Genomic DNA, 16,625 nt, shown 5'->3' on the forward strand with positions numbered 1-16,625 from the left:
AGTGGGGGAGACGGAGAGAGAAACATTGGCTGGTTTTTTTTACAGAGAGGAAGGGAGAGAAATAGAAAGCTAGGAACATCGATGAGAGAGAAATATCGACCAGCTGCCTCTTGCACACCCCCTGTTGGGATGTGCCTGCAATCAATCTACATGCCCTTAACCAGAATCGAACCTGGGACCTTTCAGTCCGCAGACCGATGCTCTATACACTGAGCCAAACCGGTTTCGGCAAGAATAATAAGATTTTATATCTGTTTTGCTACAACTCTGTCTTACCTATTAATGGAACATTTTCATACCTTTCACATAAAAAATCAAATGTGCATCCCAAAGAATGTCTAGGTTTATAAAGGAGACATATATGTCAAGGCATGAGTTGCTAGGAGCTTGGTCCCTGTATTCAATATAGAAATCAGATGAGAATTTTTAGTATACGAAGCGCTCTGTGAATCTAATTTCCAAGTCTACATTGGTCTCTGCTGAAGAGTCTGCTGCCACATTCCTAGGGATTTTGGATTTTTCTACAAATTCTGTTATAAACTTGGCTCACTTAATAATATAAGAAGTTTGTTTGGGAAGTTAGTTGCTTTTATACTTTATTTAAGGCCTGTTTCTCCAGTGGCCCATATGATCTCTTAGGACTAGTGCTTCTGGATAGGGTACCATTTATAGTAGCCATACTTAGATTGTCTCTAAACTAGATTACAAAAAAAAAAAAGCAATAATAATAATAATAAATAAATAAATAGCTAGGTTACTAGTTGGAACACCCTCTGATTCCAGCTTTGACTCCTGCAACTTGTCTTGCTGACATGTTACATTCCAACACCAAATAATTTGCATCAGCTAGTAGTTTAAAACTAGATTAGAGTTACACAGAGTTCATACCACCAGACTTGTTTCTTGGCTGTGTTACTGTAGTCAAATTACTTAATCCTTCTTAGCCTGCTTCCTTATCTGTAAAACGATCCTTATCTGTAATGAACATTTGTTGGAATATTCCCTGGCTCCCGTCTCTCTGAGACTTGAGTCAGGTGCAGGTACTCTACAGCAGGGAGAGGTCCCATCCCAGTCCACCCCAGAAGGCAGTCATCTGCAGACTAGAGCTCTTGAAATCACCAATGCAAATCCATGGCCATTTAAATATCCAGTAGATAGCACTCTTTCCACCATATGCCAAGATTCTGATCAATCTTGATCATTACAGCTCCCCCCACCCTCTGCCAAGAGATTCTCTGGATGTGATAATGCTTACTGAGCAATCACTATGAGCCTAAGGTGTAGTTCTGCTCCCTTTACCAATATTAACCCATCTAATACCTGTAACAGCCCGTGACGTGAATACTATTGTTATTCTCATTTTGCAGAGGAAAAACAAGGCACAAAGAGGTTAAGTAGCTGATACGTCTCTTAGCACGCACTGCCACAGAGAGAGAGGTATTTATTTATTCTAGGTATTTATTTATTTTGGGGGTTAAATATGAAATTATATAAATAAAGTGTTTAAGACAGTTCTAGGCATATAAAACCTGATCAAGAAATGATAACTACTGCCAAAACCGGTTTGGCTCAATGGATAGAACGTCGGACTGCAGACTCTCTATCCCTCTCTCTTCCTCTCTATAAAAAAATCAATAAAATAAATAAATAAAAATAAAAAACAGTATTCTTTAAAAAAATAAATAATAAATAAATAAATGATAACTACTATTAATTACTTCAGGAACACACAGTGTACTTCCAAGGCCAGTTCAAAGTTTTCCGTGAAACCTTCCTTAGCCCTTTACCCAGAGTTCACTCCTGTGTGCTCCCACTACACCTGCTAATAAGCCTGTAATTGTCTTCCAATTTTGAATTCTCCATAACTATTTCCGTATACTTTTTCCATGACCTGCAGAATCTTAATATTCTGGAGTCATTCTTGCTAAGTATACTTAGGAAAAGCAGACCCTCAGGGATGGAAATGAAAAGAGAAGTAGCATTAATAGCCCAGAGAAGTACATGCGTCTGTGATGCTGTCTTGAAAGACCTAAAATAAACCAAGTCTCAAAATGTACCTTTTACAGAAGAGAATGCTAAGATGTGTCAGAGAAAAATCGAAAATAATAAAATCTGCTCAGGAAGATGGATAGAAATTTGAACTGCTCACATTATTTGCTTTTTTTTTTTTTAAGGTTTTTTTAAAAATATATTTTATTGATTTTGTACAGATAGGAAGGGAGAGAGATAGAGAGTTAGAAACATCGATGAGAGAGAGTCATCGATCAGCTGCCTCTTGCACACCCCCTACTGGGGATATGCCCGCAACCAAGGTACATGCCCTTGACCGGAATCGAACCCGGGACCCTTCAGTCCCCAAGCCGACGCTCTATTCATTGAGCCAAACCGGTTTCGGCTATTTGCTTTTTTATTAAGTATATTTAATTAAAATATTACTATAGTATGTCATTTGTAAAGCCTCTGGATAAACTTTTTAAACTCACAGGACTAAATCTTGAATGAAATTCCTCATTGAATTTAGCTAAAATTATTTTAAAGCAAATGATAAAGGAACAAAGCAAAAGAGAAAAAAAAAAGCAAATGTCAAATTGGCGTCGATCTTTTAAACTTCTATTATCTTGTCTGTTTCTTGAATAACAAACCTTCAAAGCAGGCACATACAGGATATCAGTCTTTTATGTCAGTCCTATCAGAGGAAACAGCCTTATAGGTAACTAAAAGTGAATCCCCAAATAGAAAAAACAACTAAAAAAAAAACAAAAAAAAACCAACCCACAATATTACCAATAATGGACAATATAAACTTCTCAAGCAGTTATTGTGCCTAATTGCAAAGCAAGAACTACTATTCAAAAAAAAAAAAAAAAAAAGAATTTTTAAACAATTCTATTATACAACTCTGTTGAGATCTGTCATGGGAATTGTTTTTAATGAAAAATAATAGTTGATTTAATGCAGACTATATTCAGAACTTTGAGGTATAAGCCAAAGACTCTGAATAATGCTAACTTTGTGATACAAATTATGTTGGTTATCCACATTATTTTTAAAAATTCCAAATAGTTATAATTCTTCTTTGCTATTCACTGATTCCGACGGGTACTCTCAGAGGTTCTATTTGCCAGAGCTTTGTGACTCTCTGAGTTATTCCCATAACTAACCAAACGGTGTTTTACACTGAATTTTTGTATTCCTCCCAAAATCATATGCTTACGCCCTAATCCCCAGTGTGAAGGTATTAGGGATGAGGCTTTGGGACAATAATGTCTGCTGTGTTCCTGTCTTGCATTTTTTACAGGAGGGTTTTTTAGAATGATTTTCTTTGCATCAGGTCCTTGTCAAAATTTATTTGCTGACAAAGCTGGTTTTCCTACTAACGCGCAGGAACAGTTGAAATGAAAGCTGATGTAAGTCCTGCTCTGCCTAGAATACATTTTGAGTGTGCATTGTGTGTGTCTCAGTTTGGGTCAGCTACACTGACAGCTGGGCCGAGATATTTTCCTGCCTGTTAATCAAGGCCACACAGACGAAGCTTGAGGAAGGATGACCCTGCCTCAGGAAGTTTTGAATCAGTTTCTATTTATAACCCACATGCAGTAGAACTTGAGATCAGGTCTTCACTCAGTTGATAGGAAAATCCTCTGCCAAATTTTGTATTTGAGGAAACACTTATGGGCTTCTATGAGTGAAGCCTCTGTGAAAGGAAGGAATGTGATAATAACTGTAAGTATTTTTGCTGATCTGGGTCAAGGGTGTGGTGACAGAGATGTGGAAATTTCTGTCAGTGACATAATAGGTTATTACATTTTAATGCAAGAATTAGTTAATGGTACCTTGGATTATCTTTAGCACTGTGTGTATTGGATCCTCTGCTGTTAATAACAATGTTGAAATAGGGGTATGTGATGGGCTAATATTATTTCTCAAAATGGATTAAGAGGAAGAAATTAGCTATTGGTGTTTTTCTAGAATAGCTGGTTCTTCCTTTGGATATATACATAAACCTTTTTCTGTGTATGTATACTTTTTATAATACTCTGTAGGTCATTGTTTTGTTAAGAGAATGTTTTGTAAAGAGCTGAATTATTACAAAATAATATTGCATACTAATATATATAAAATCTCTTTAAAAAAAAAACCTCATTCTGCCAAACTTTAGGAAATTAAATATGGCAGAGCATTAAAACTGACAATTTGAGAAATACTACAACTAATATTTTAGGTATGCCTTTATGGAGTTGAATTACTTACTGAACAACAGGTATGTTTTTGTAAACTCAAAATACTTAGAGATAGGTGGGCAATGTTTAGTGATGTTTAAAATATTATAGCCCAGCCGGTGTGGCTCAGTGGTTGAGTGTAGACCTATGAGCCAGGAGGTCACAGTTGATTCCCGGTCAGGGCAGGTTCCCAGGTTGCAGGCTTGATCTCCAGTTGGGGGGCATGCGGGAGGCAGTCGATCCATGATTCTCTCTCATCACTGATGCTTCTGTCTCTCTCTCCCTCTCCCTTCCACTCTGAATTCAATAAAAATATATTTTTAAAAAACTATAAAACTGTTAACATATTTTTTTCTTATTTTAACAGGATTATTCAAAATAAAGTTATAGCCATTTTCAACAAGGTTCAATGATTAAAACATTTTTATAAAGAAATTTCCAAGTTAAAGATGAAAAAAAATACTGGAATTATTTGGATTCTAAACTGACAGGATAAAGAACACAGAATTTCCCAGTTGCATGTAATGGAACCTTGGTAAAATTCATCACTTTGATATGCACCCAATTGGGAACATGGATGTTGGTTTTTCTCGTTCTGCTGTTCAGACACTGTCAAGAAGCCACTGCAAAAACATCAAACAAAAAATTTCTCAGTGGGAAGGACGGACTAATGGTTTATCTAATCCAGATAAGCGGCACCGAAAGGACCTTGGAATGAGATATAATAACTGTCACCAGGAGATTCTTAAGAAGAATCGTGTTGCTGAGGGAAAGAGCAAAGAGTTGGATGTAACCAACTCTGAAAACGGCCTAGATATTAATGAAGATGCCAAAAGCCGGGACCAAAGTGGGGATGAAAGTGAGAAACGTGAATGTGACAATACTCACTTCTTTAAAAGTGAATCAGAATCCAACTGGGTATGTTCCCGGGTCAAACAGATTGAAAGCTGGAAAGAAGTTGCTTTGGATCCAGAGACTTCGTTACCTCCAGGGAATTTCTATACCTCACAGATCCTGTGGAAGAAACTCAGGGCTCTTCCCCCGGATAAAGTCCTCAATTTGGCTCTAGAACATCGCGTCTCTTCGGAAAAGGAACTGGACTTCAGAGATCTGGAGGGTTCCTATGGAGTAACCAAGAGCTTGGAAAATATCTATTCTGAGCCGGAAGGACAAGAGTGTGGGCCTTCTATCAATCCTTTGCCAAAACCTCGGAGGACATTCAGATATTTGTCTGAATCTGGTGTTGTGCCATGTAAAGAAAGAAACTGTGACAGGAAACACTGTGAAAATAATTCTTGTGCGGAGGCTTGTTTGGCCTCTTCTCAGGAACCCGAACCAAAGAAATCCGGGGGGAGGATCCGAGGGAGATCGAAAAGGTATGTTTTCATTCGATAGGTAATGACTTGTAAGTATTTTCCTTACTCTGGAGTTCCTTTTTTCTTTCCAAACAGTTTCCATTCCTCTACTTGGATTATACAGCTGTTCATTACCCCATGAGGAAACAGTAGAAGCATGCCTCATAGCTAACACAGTCTTCTGACATTTCCTATCTTGAAGCAGGAGCAGGGAAGCAGGTACATGCTTCTACTGCATTTAGAGTGTGCTGGCCCTCGTCTCCCTTTTTATCAGAGATGAATTTAAGAAAGGTACCCAATGAAGAACATGAATAGAAATCGGCTAAAAGCCTCCAATTTTCTCATTGTGCAGATAGGGCATTAGCCTAGTTTACTCTTAGATATCTGATAAAACACTGTAATTTTGCACATAAGTCCTTATGAATTTTGGTCTGTCATAACAATTTAAAAAAAAATTAGAGTTTTAAAAGATACAACTTGAACATACTTCTCCTTTCTTAAGGAAATCCTTTGAATTTGAAGACATTCAGCACTTCCGAAATCGGAACACACAGAAAATGCATGAAGAACTTGGAAGAAATTCTGGCTCAGCACTTTATTACACACAGTCTGAGGACAATATCTACGAGGATATCATATGTAGGTGTCCACAAACTTTGCAATTCAATTGAATGAGTATGTATTTCATGGAGCCCTTAACTATAAGGATGTTGTTTTCTTTTATAATCAAGCATATCTTGCTCTAGATTTATATATATATATATATATATATATATATATATATATATATATATATATATATTATTGATATTTTACAGAGAGGAAGAGAGAGAGATAGAGAGTTAGAAACATCGATGAGAGAGAATCATCGATCAGGTGCCTCCTGCACACCCCCTACTGGGGATGTGCCCGAAACCAAGGTACATGCTCTTGACCAAAATCGAACCCAGGACCTTTCAGTCCACAGGCCGACACTCCATCCACTGAGCCAAACCGGTTTTGGCATTGCTCTAGATTTTTCTTTTTAATATGGAAACCTTTGTTGCATAAATTCTTTGATTCTTTAATGGAGTGTACAACTAGTATAGTGGACTGCTCAGTTCAGAAGTAGATGTTTATAGTACCGTATTTTGCGAATATTTTTAGCTTGTTTGGACACCTGAGTAGTTTATAAGCTTAACATGCCATTAATTTTGAGACCTCCCTCCCTCCAGTAACGGGGAATAGAAAACTGAACATACTTTTTTTTAAAACATTTATTTTCCTAGCTATAGTCACTTTGTTTTCATTTAGTTATATTCCTCTAAACTTATTTTGTTATTGTTATTTTTCAAGATCCCACCAAAGAAAATCCATATGAAGATATTCCATTGCAATCTTTTCCCGTGTGGAGATCCCCTTCAGCATGGAAGCTTCCACCCCCTAGAAGTGCCTTCAAAACACCCAAGGTATAACAAGAGAATTAACATAAAACATTGCATCTTGATCCCTAGAAAAAGGTTGAAATGGTTTAACTAAGGACAAAACTAAGAGGCATTAAAATATGCAGTTGTTTTGTAATGGTGGCTTTTTATTCTTTGTTTTGTGGGTAGCATACAGCTTTTTATTTTCTTTGGTTGGAGGGGTTGTTTGTTTGTTGTTTAGCACTTCAAAAAAAAATGAATGTAAACACCTTTGGACAGGCCATGAACTTGGCAGTTCACTATAGTTAGTTACCATAGCTCCTTACTAGTCACAGGAAGTCTGGTCCCTGAAAACCTTCACCACTCCTGGAAGCAAGGCTGCGTTGAGTCAGTGAGGACTCTGAGCCATGGTTTTCTGGAAAGTTGATTACATTGTAGTAGAAGAACTTTGGGTTAGAAGCTTGATAAAAGAGAAATTACAGTATCCTCATGTAAGATGATTTTAAAGAAAAGACCAATATTTTTCATGGGTAGCTTTGAATTTTAGAACACAGGCATTAACTAGGTGATCTTACCCTTACCACACCACTCCTTCTCCCGGTTTAGCTTCCTCCCAAACCTCACTTCCTTCAGCGGAAGACCATGGAACTGAAGAACTCGCAAGCTTATGTAAGGTCAAAGCTCACCAAGGACACCACTTTGCCCGTCACTTTAACCGAATGGAAGCTCTTCCGAGCTGGAGAAGTTGCAAACAGGAGAAGAAAAAATATTCCAAGGGTAAGGATTTTCTTTCTTTGACTCTTATTTCAGCATTTGTTGTCATAAAATGAGAATAATTAAACTTTAGAGGGCTATAAATAATGGGTTAGAACTGACCTGCTGGAATTACCGTAGGAGACTTGGAAAGCAGCCTTCACTTTAGGTTTTTGCTCATGCAGAAAAATGCAGGGCTTTTGCCAAGGTTTCTTGATGGTTTTGGAAAATTGACTTTACTTAAAGAGTTTCATTTTGCAGTCAACGGCCTGGGTAAGGGAAGCGCTAGAATATCGGATATAAGAACATTTTATTAAGCTGCCTTCGGTCTTCTCGCTCACATTATTGCCAAAGCGAATTCAGTTTTGTGTGCAAGTTTAGATTTTCAGTAAATCTAAACTTTCAAAGCACATGCCATTAAATTTGGGACAGATATTTCCATTCAGAGGGGGGAAAAAGAAACTTGTCTATTACTTGGTAATAGAAATTTTCAGCAATTATCTTAAATAAATTACTTCTTTCTCAAGGAGAAAAGTCAATAAGTCTGTAGTCATCTCAACCAGAGCCAATGGAACCAAAATGAAGAAATTGGGATTATTTGTAGACATATATTTAGGAGGGATACTTAAGAAATTACATGAAAATATTTTCAAACTCTTTATGATACTTTGTTCTTCTGTAATTCAGAATGTCTTCAGGATTACTGTTAAGAAATGAAAAAATCCAATCATTGAAATAGTACCCCTTTCCTTAATCCCACTCGTTTAGCAGTTTTTGTACCTGATTTTAACATTAAACAGAAGTCACAGCTGTTTCTTGGTTTAGTAACTGATTGGTTCCTTGGGAAATACTCTGTTCCATAATTACTTTAATTCTTCTGATCTATTTCCTGCCCCTCCCTCTTTAATAAGTGAAAAGTTAAAGACACAGTTCCTAAAATGCTCTAAACTGATCTTTCTCTGTGGAAAAAAAAAATATATCTTTAGCTGTTATTCTCCTGAGGATGATGAGGAAGGGTTAAAAAGCAGAGGTTTGAGGAACTACCAGGCCTTCAGCAGCCTGTAATGTTCCTCCCAATGGTAACTCCCCGCAGAGAGACCACGCTGGCAACGAAGCTGCTTCCCCATGGCCCAGAAATAGCTCGTTGTGTGTCCCCAGAGGCCAGAACACAAACACAATAGAGACTTCATTTAAGATGTGGTTTTTGGAATGGCCTGAGCAAATACTTAGGAATTATGGACTGTGGAGTCTAATGAGACCCAAGGAGATTTGAGTGCTTTAGGCTTCGTGCCTCTACTTTCCATACCGTGGATCTCCTGACTGCTTGAAGTGTGTTCTAGGATCCAATTTTTCCTTCTCTAATATTTCCCAAACGTTTTGGAGGGTTTTTGTGTTTCTAGAATTATGGGTGGGAGGAAGAGGAACTCTTGATTATCAGGCAGGAACAGACTGTTAGCATTTCTACCTGTGATCCTCCTTGAATTATATGCTTTTAGGATGTTCAATTTGCAATACAAATATTGGTTTTAGAGTATCTTATGAAAAAATCTTCCACACGAAAGCCTTTTTTATTTATTTCCCCTTTGATGACTAGAGCTATCCCTGGAAGAGAAACTGGTTTCCTAGTTTGCAAATCACTGATCTAATCCATATGCCTCTTCCCCACCCTTCCTTTCTTACCCTGCTGTGGAGGCCTGCGTTTGCTGGAGTAGATTCCCTGATGTTTGTGTCACACGTGTACAACAATGTGTTTCCCATCATTCTTAGGAAGACTGCCCCACAGTGTTTCCTACAATTTGTAGATAAAAGCAGGCTCTTCTTCCCAGCTCATAACCACATTTAACTTAGTACTTTACCTCCTCTTTCTAGGGCAGATGGCTCCCTTTCCTTTAAAATAGTTGTGTATACTTTGGAGTATACTTTTCAAATGCACATTAATATTTATATTAGTTATGCTCATGTTGACTTGTGTCACCCCAATAAGTTTAATTTTAAAAAATTTATATTAATTTTGTTCATTTGCAACTAAAAATATGTTTGCTCTCATATATCTTTCGATAGCCCTAACTGTACCTTTTTACATTGGATCCTTTTATTTATTTTTTATAATGCTAATATTTAAGGACATTGGTAATTTTTGACTTGCTTGGCAGTTACAAAAAATCGTTGAAAGAACAAACTCATCCAAAAATGTGGGGATAATCTGCATATTGGAAGCACATGTTTCTCACATGTTATTTTTTGCTCTGGACTCATTCACTGCCTACGGATTGCCAACATCACTGAAGAAACAAGGACAAAAGAGAAAACAAGGGTGTTTTTCTCCAACTTCGTTGGTTATCATTTTTTATAATGTTCGTAACAATTGAAGTTCTGAGCATTAAATATATTAAGTCAGGACTAATAGTTAAGAAAAAGCTTGGAATCTTAAGAAAAAGATACATGAAAAAAAACTAACCAGTTCTTCCTTTTTTAAAATGGCAATTGATCATCTTTAATTTTTTCCTCTTTTAAAAAAATATATCTTTATTGATTTTAGAGAGGAAGGGAGAGGAAGAGAGAGATAGAAACATCAATGATGAGAAAGTATCATTGATTGCCTCCTGCATGCCCCCTACTGGGGATCAAGCCCACAACCCAGGCATGTACCCTGACAGGGAATCAAACTGACATCCCAGTTTATAGGTTGACACTTAATAACCTAGCCACACTGGCCAGGCTCCTTCCTTTTTTTTTTTTTTTTTAAAGCCCAGTCTGTGTGCATGTCTGTCTCTCACATACTCCTTCCAGCAGCAAAGAAATCATTCTAATGAATAATGTTTATTAAATAAAGCATATTTGAGAGTCTCTTAATTTTATGATATGTTTCTAAGATAATTGTAATATTAGTGCTCCTACTAGCAAAGAGATAAGGTATTCCCTTTGACAAAAACTTCCTATGTATGATTTATCCTCTCATTGCTAAAAATTCCTGGGAGCAAAAATAACTGAGCCCCACCCTACCTTCCAAGTGAATAAGTATTCCACTTCCTATTCTGGGCAGGCAAAAACTTGAGTCTGAGAGTAAATGCTTGGTCACCCTATTACGTGCAGTACCTAAATTTCCTGCATGTCGTGACATGGAATGACGAGGAATCTCTCCAAAGCCTGTGCTGGGTTCTTCTGGAAAGGATCCCCTTCTTTTACCCACGTAACATGGACTTCGTTTAGAGCAACGTATTATCTTAGTAAAGATCATTTTAGCCCTGGCCGGTTTGGGTCAGAGTGTCGGCCTGCAGACTGAAGGGTCCTGTGTTGGATTCTGGTCAAGGGCACATGCCTGGGTTGTGGGCTTGATCCCCAGTGTAGGGCATGCAGGAGGCAGCCAATCAATGCCTCTCTTATCATTGATGTTTCTATCTCTCACTCACCCTCTCCTTTCCTCTCTGAAATCAATAAAAAATATATATCTTTTAAAAGATAATTTTAGTTTCAAAATTGAGAAATGTAAGTTTCATTTATAAAATGGGCCTTTTTCTCAATGAGCATCTCAAATGAAAGTAGGCTGCTAACTTGTTGGTGTTGGTTTTAACTTGTACTTTTCTGGTCTTTTTCAGCTTGTATTGAGAATAGATGACATATTTGAATCAAAGAGAGGGAAAAAGAAAGTAAAGTTACATCCGTACTCTGGAAAAGACGTGCCTCCTTCTAAAGGTAAGAATTGTTCTAGCTGTTCATCGCTATCAGCATATGAGGAGAGAATCATATAACAATAATTGATGTGAATTATGGTTTTTAGTTTACTTTCCTATCTATCCCACTTAAATATAAAACTTATTTAGGCTAAGGGACTATTTCTTATTCTTCCTCAAGCTCTTCTTATTTAGTTCTTTGTCATGTAATAAGTAAATAAATAGATAATTAAACAAATGAAAAATATATACATATAAACCAACAAGATTAATTTTCATAGGTAAATTGCATCATTCTTTTGTAGTTCTACTTTCATTTATAGTCATTTATCAGTATAGACTCAGTGGAGAAATTAAAATATTATTAGGTATATATTGACTGAAAGTATGTGCTACTCATCTTATAGTCAGTCATGTTAAAAGCTCCATAGTTTTATCCTTCAGATACTTAGATAAAACTTATGTTGTCTTAATTAAGAAGGCTTCAGCATCCAGAGTGAATTATTAGAATTTTCTTTAAAACTTATGCAAGATTCTGCCGGGACCGGTTTGGCTCAATGGATAGAGCGTCGGCTTGGGGACTGAAGGGTCCCGGCTTCGATTCCGGTCAAGGGCATGTACCTTGGTTGCGGGCATATTCCCAGTAGGGGGTGTGCAAGAGGCAGCTGATCGATGACTCTCTCTCATCGATGTTTCTAACTCTCTATCTCTCTTCCTTACTCTCTGTATAAAATCAATAAAATATATATTTAAAATAAATAAATAAATAAATAAAATAAAACTTATGCAAGATTCTTTAACTCAGCTGTCTGCAAAAAATAGGCAAGATTTCGCAGTTTTTGTATGTGAGATTCCTAAGTCAAAAACAACAGCCATGTCATACCAGAAGAGTATGTTTCATATTTTTGCAGACTTCCAAAGACAAAAATTTTTAAATTTCCCTTAAATCTATTCTACAGTGTAACAATTATATCTGAAAGTGAAATTCTTCATGTTACAATTCAAGACTCTTTCTTCTTACTCTGCGATGATTAATCAACGGGCCACCATTTTCAATGTCAGTTTTTATATCCTCAAAAGCAATTAGTAAAAGATGTTTCAGTCTTCTGCAGAAGAAATACCTCTGATTATTGTTAATAATAGCTAACATCACTGGATTTACATACTCTACTTCATGTGTGTATAGTTTCTTTACGTATGTGTATAACATATGACCGCATTAGGAGGTAGGGACTATCCTAATTGTACAGACTAAGAAACTGAGCCAGAGGAGGAAATGTCATTTTAAATTAAGGAGCATGGAACCACAAGGTCTTAACCCTTTTCCGTCACCAACAGTTACTCTCAATTTTTCTCATAAACTTTGTTTTTTAGCAGTTTCACTGTCTCCTCTCCATGTTTCCTTATCTTCACTAAGGATATGGCCAAAGGCTTTTAACTTGTATAACCCAGAACTACATACAGAAGATGAAAACTGATGCTAGATATCATGCTGGATCCTTTCAAACACATTATCATTAGTTTTCTAAAGAGCCTCTGTGGCACATAGTAATCTCACTGTTGAAGACAAGGACATAAATTGTAAGTTGCAAATTATGTACAATATCAGGACACTGGGACCAGGACTAATTCTAAAAGAACATTATCTTTTTCCCAGATTAACAGCAGTCTATTGATAACTGTATTCTCCAGATATGGCACCCTCAGTAGGTTATTACCAATCTCTCATTCAAATGCTTTATGCCTTATGGATTAGGAACATTTTAGTAAATTCAACTGTAAAACAAGTTTTGAAGAGACAAATTATTTTGTCACTGCATCATTATTAAAAAGGAAAAAAAATCAACAGCCTGAATTGTCAACTTCTAGCACACACACACACACACACACACACACACACACAAACGCAGTCCTTAAGTTGTAACCCTTCCCTTTAGGACTGTTTTTCATTTGTGTGGCTCAAAGACAATATGCATTTAGCCTGAGGATCTCCTGGCTCCATGGTCACTGTTTCTCTGATTTTTGTTTTCCTTCTTACGCTTCTGTCTGCTTATCAATGATGTCTAGTAGGACCAGATAATCGTATTTACCTTCTGTGTCAGTACATGCTGAGCTGTACTGAATCTATTCCAACCTAAACATTTCTTAAGTTTCAGTTATCAGAATTACAGAATGATTTAGTGCCATTCTTCAATTCTGCCATTACAATTTTGCATGTTAAAGTTACACATAAAAAGGAACAACCTAGTACTTTTTTGATTCCTATAGATTCTGTGTAGATTTTGATGGCATATAAACCCCTTACCCTTAACCTTCATTTAGTGTCCCAGAGTGAAAGTCACCAAGCCATATATGTGACTGTATTATAAGGTCTTTTCCAGTTATAGTACCTCTCCTCCCTTTTCCCTTGCTTTTCTTTCTTTCCTTAAACTTCCTACGCTCCCAGAGAGTGCCTGCAGCTAAGGATCCAGGAGCAGACAGGTTGTTCCTTTATACCAAACAGTGTTCAGAGCCCCAGTATACTTTTTGTCATGGTGGTTAATGTGAAGTTACAAACACATGTGTTACCCAATATTTAAATAGCTAATCTTTCTGTAACTTCTCTTAGGTCCCTGGGTCTTGTTTTCCCTGGTACATTTAAAATTTTCCCCTTTCTTCACATTTTATTTTTGCCCTAACTTTTCAGACTTAACCTAGAAATTTTTTGTTCACTTGTAAAACACTCTCCTGTAAAAGTATAGCCCTCATTCTCAAGAAACTTAAAATTTGTTTGGGAAAAACAAGAGCAATTTAAAGCAGAATTTCGAATAGAAGAGTTCAGTTTGGCCTAGAGTTAGCTTAGAGATATCATAAAAAAAGATTGTTACTTCATAAACTTATTTGGTAATCCCCTTTGCCCCCAACATTTTCCATGATTTTAAATTCATAGTTTGTTCTGTGTTGAGATTTTTCTTTAGTCGGGTTGGTGTTCAACCTTGGATACTTTATTCAAGAATTTAAAGATGAGGAGATGGATGTAGAAATAGACTCCAAACTAGACTTCTTAAAACTAGTCTGAACTACTGTTAATTTCTAGAATCAGGAAGGGAGGGTGTGGGAAGAAGACGGATAGAGTGGTTTCTCCTCTGGGCCTTTTATTTTCTTGTGACTGTCCTGCCCTGATGTAACTCAGTGGTTGGAGACAGGCTCAGCTTTCCTGACTCCAACCCCCAGGTTTCACATTGTTTCCATCCTCGTGGACTTCCTACCGTTGGACAAATACAGATGGAAACTACTTCTCTCTTTTCAGGTGAAACCAGTGGGAACGAAAGTGATGCCGAGTATCTGCCAAAGAGTGAGTGAGTCAATGGGCTGCTCCCTTTCTCGTGATGATCATGGCATAGGTGGGGTGGCACCTGCCGGTGTGATTAAGCATGTTTTCCCACAAGAAGTGTCATATTGTAAGAGATTTCTTCAGTATAAGAGCTTGTTGAGATTTGGCAAACTAAGCAGCACACTGTCAGATGTCTGACAGCATTAAACATCTCCCAGAGTGGAGCGAGGCAAACCCTCATGGTGCTAAGATGGAATGTTCTTAGGGGAGTGGCAGAGCTGCGTGTCCAGACACATGTGTAGACATTCCCCAGAGCCAAAATGGGGTATGTGTGAATCATCCCCTGAGACAAATACTTGTCATTCAGTATCAGATTTTTCATAGTCACTCAAGTGTAAGTTAGTGACGTTGGTATCTCTGATACTGGGACAGAAAACTTTGATCTCTTTCTTCTTCATAGGTATTTATATTCCAAACTAGAGGCCCAGTGCATGAAATTCGTGCATGCTTGGGGGGGGGGGCAGCCTGCACCCTTTCCAATTTGGAACCCTTTGAGGGATGTCCGACTGCCCATTTAGGCCTTATCCTGGTAAGACTGAATGGGCAGTCGGGCATCCCTCTCACAATCCAAGACTGCTGGCTCCCAACTGCTTGCCTGCCTGCCTTCCTGATTGCCCCTAACTGCTTTTGCCTGCCAGCCTGATCATCCTGTAATCACTCCCATGCCAGCCTGATTGATGCCTAACTACTCCCCTGCCAGCCCCTTTTCCCCTAACTGCCCTCCCCTGCAGGCTTGATCACCCCCAACTGCCCTCCCTTGCAGGCCTTGTCCCTCCTAACTGCCTTCCCCTGATGGCCATCTTGTGGTGGCCATCTTGTGTCCACATGGGGGCAGCCATCTTTGAACACATGGAGGCAGCCATCTTGTGTGTTGAAATGATGGTCAATTTGCATATTACTATTTTATTAGATAGAATTATTGTGCCATTTATTTTTTGTTAGACTATAGAATATGCCATGCAGTTTTTGCTATATTTGTTGTTTCACTTCATGGTGCTTGATACCCTTCCTTTAATGGATTCTCACAGGAACTTTGTCAGTTCCTGTTTGGCAAACGAGGCATGGAGAAAGTAGGAGACATGAATATTCAAAGCTGCATGCAGGGCAGTTCCAAGTCTGATACCCTGATCTTATGATTAACAATTAGGTGCTCCCTCCACTGGCCTGAATTAGTTCAGGTGTTTGATTCTGCAGCCTGAAGGTGAAACTTAAGTCAGCATCAGGTTCAGCCTGGATGTGCACAGATGGCTAATTCAGTGCTGTTGATACTGAGAAACAGGACCTAAATTTTTCTTGACTTGAACTGAACCCTTTGGAATAAGTAAAAATTTTTCCTAGAGTACTAAATGTACTAGATAATTCTGGGAAGCCACTCCTAGATGTATTTTTGATCCATAGTGTAACTCTTTTGGGGGCATACTGCATCATAAATTTTTTTAAAAATCAAAATGATTAGTCAGAGGATGAGTCTTTCCACTGCTGGCGCAGAATGACACATAGGCAAGTCTCTGAGCCCCTTGGATTATTTCTTCTGCAGGTACTACCCTTCCCCTTGGGGGACACTGTCTCAGATTGTTCAGAATTAGAGATAAATGAACATAAAGGATAAATGCAAGCCAGTGTTGAGTGCTATTGCTTGCACTGTGTAAGTAGTATGTTTTTATCCTTTTGAGAAATAGTCTGTGAATGGATGTCTTCTACTTCAATTATTTTCTCTTGCATTTAGTATCGTTTATTGATATTTATTTCAGAGACAAAGGGAGAGAAAGAGAGAGATAGAAACATCAGTGATGAGAGAGAGTCATTGATCGGCTGCCTCCGGCATGCGCCACACTGGGCATTGAGCCTGC

The 16,625-nt window shown here is 37.8% G+C and overlaps 1 protein-coding gene across 2 annotated transcripts in view; it reads left to right on the top strand.

Moving 5' to 3' along the window:
- The window catches only part of DENND2C (DENN domain containing 2C), a 52,287-nt gene that overhangs the window by 14,865 nt on the left and 20,797 nt on the right, over nt 1-16,625 (top strand). The window contains exons 2-7 of one of the 2 annotated variants that reach the window (XM_084866170.1): nt 4,588-5,596; nt 6,078-6,214; nt 6,911-7,023; nt 7,585-7,755; nt 11,328-11,424; nt 14,692-14,736. In XM_084866170.1, coding sequence (XP_084722296.1) covers nt 4,776-5,596; nt 6,078-6,214; nt 6,911-7,023; nt 7,585-7,755; nt 11,328-11,424; nt 14,692-14,736 — 1,384 coding nt within the window. In that variant the 5' untranslated portion in view covers nt 4,588-4,775. Of the gene's footprint in view, nt 1-4,587; nt 5,597-6,077; nt 6,215-6,910; nt 7,024-7,584; nt 7,756-11,326; nt 11,425-14,691; nt 14,741-16,625 lie in introns of those variants that run through there. The other variant, XM_084866171.1, reaches the window with a different exon arrangement.

Source organism: Pipistrellus hanaki (genome assembly GCF_964339955.1).
Source record: "Pipistrellus hanaki genome assembly, chromosome: 18".
NCBI classification, from domain to species: domain Eukaryota; kingdom Metazoa; phylum Chordata; class Mammalia; order Chiroptera; family Vespertilionidae; genus Pipistrellus; species Pipistrellus hanaki.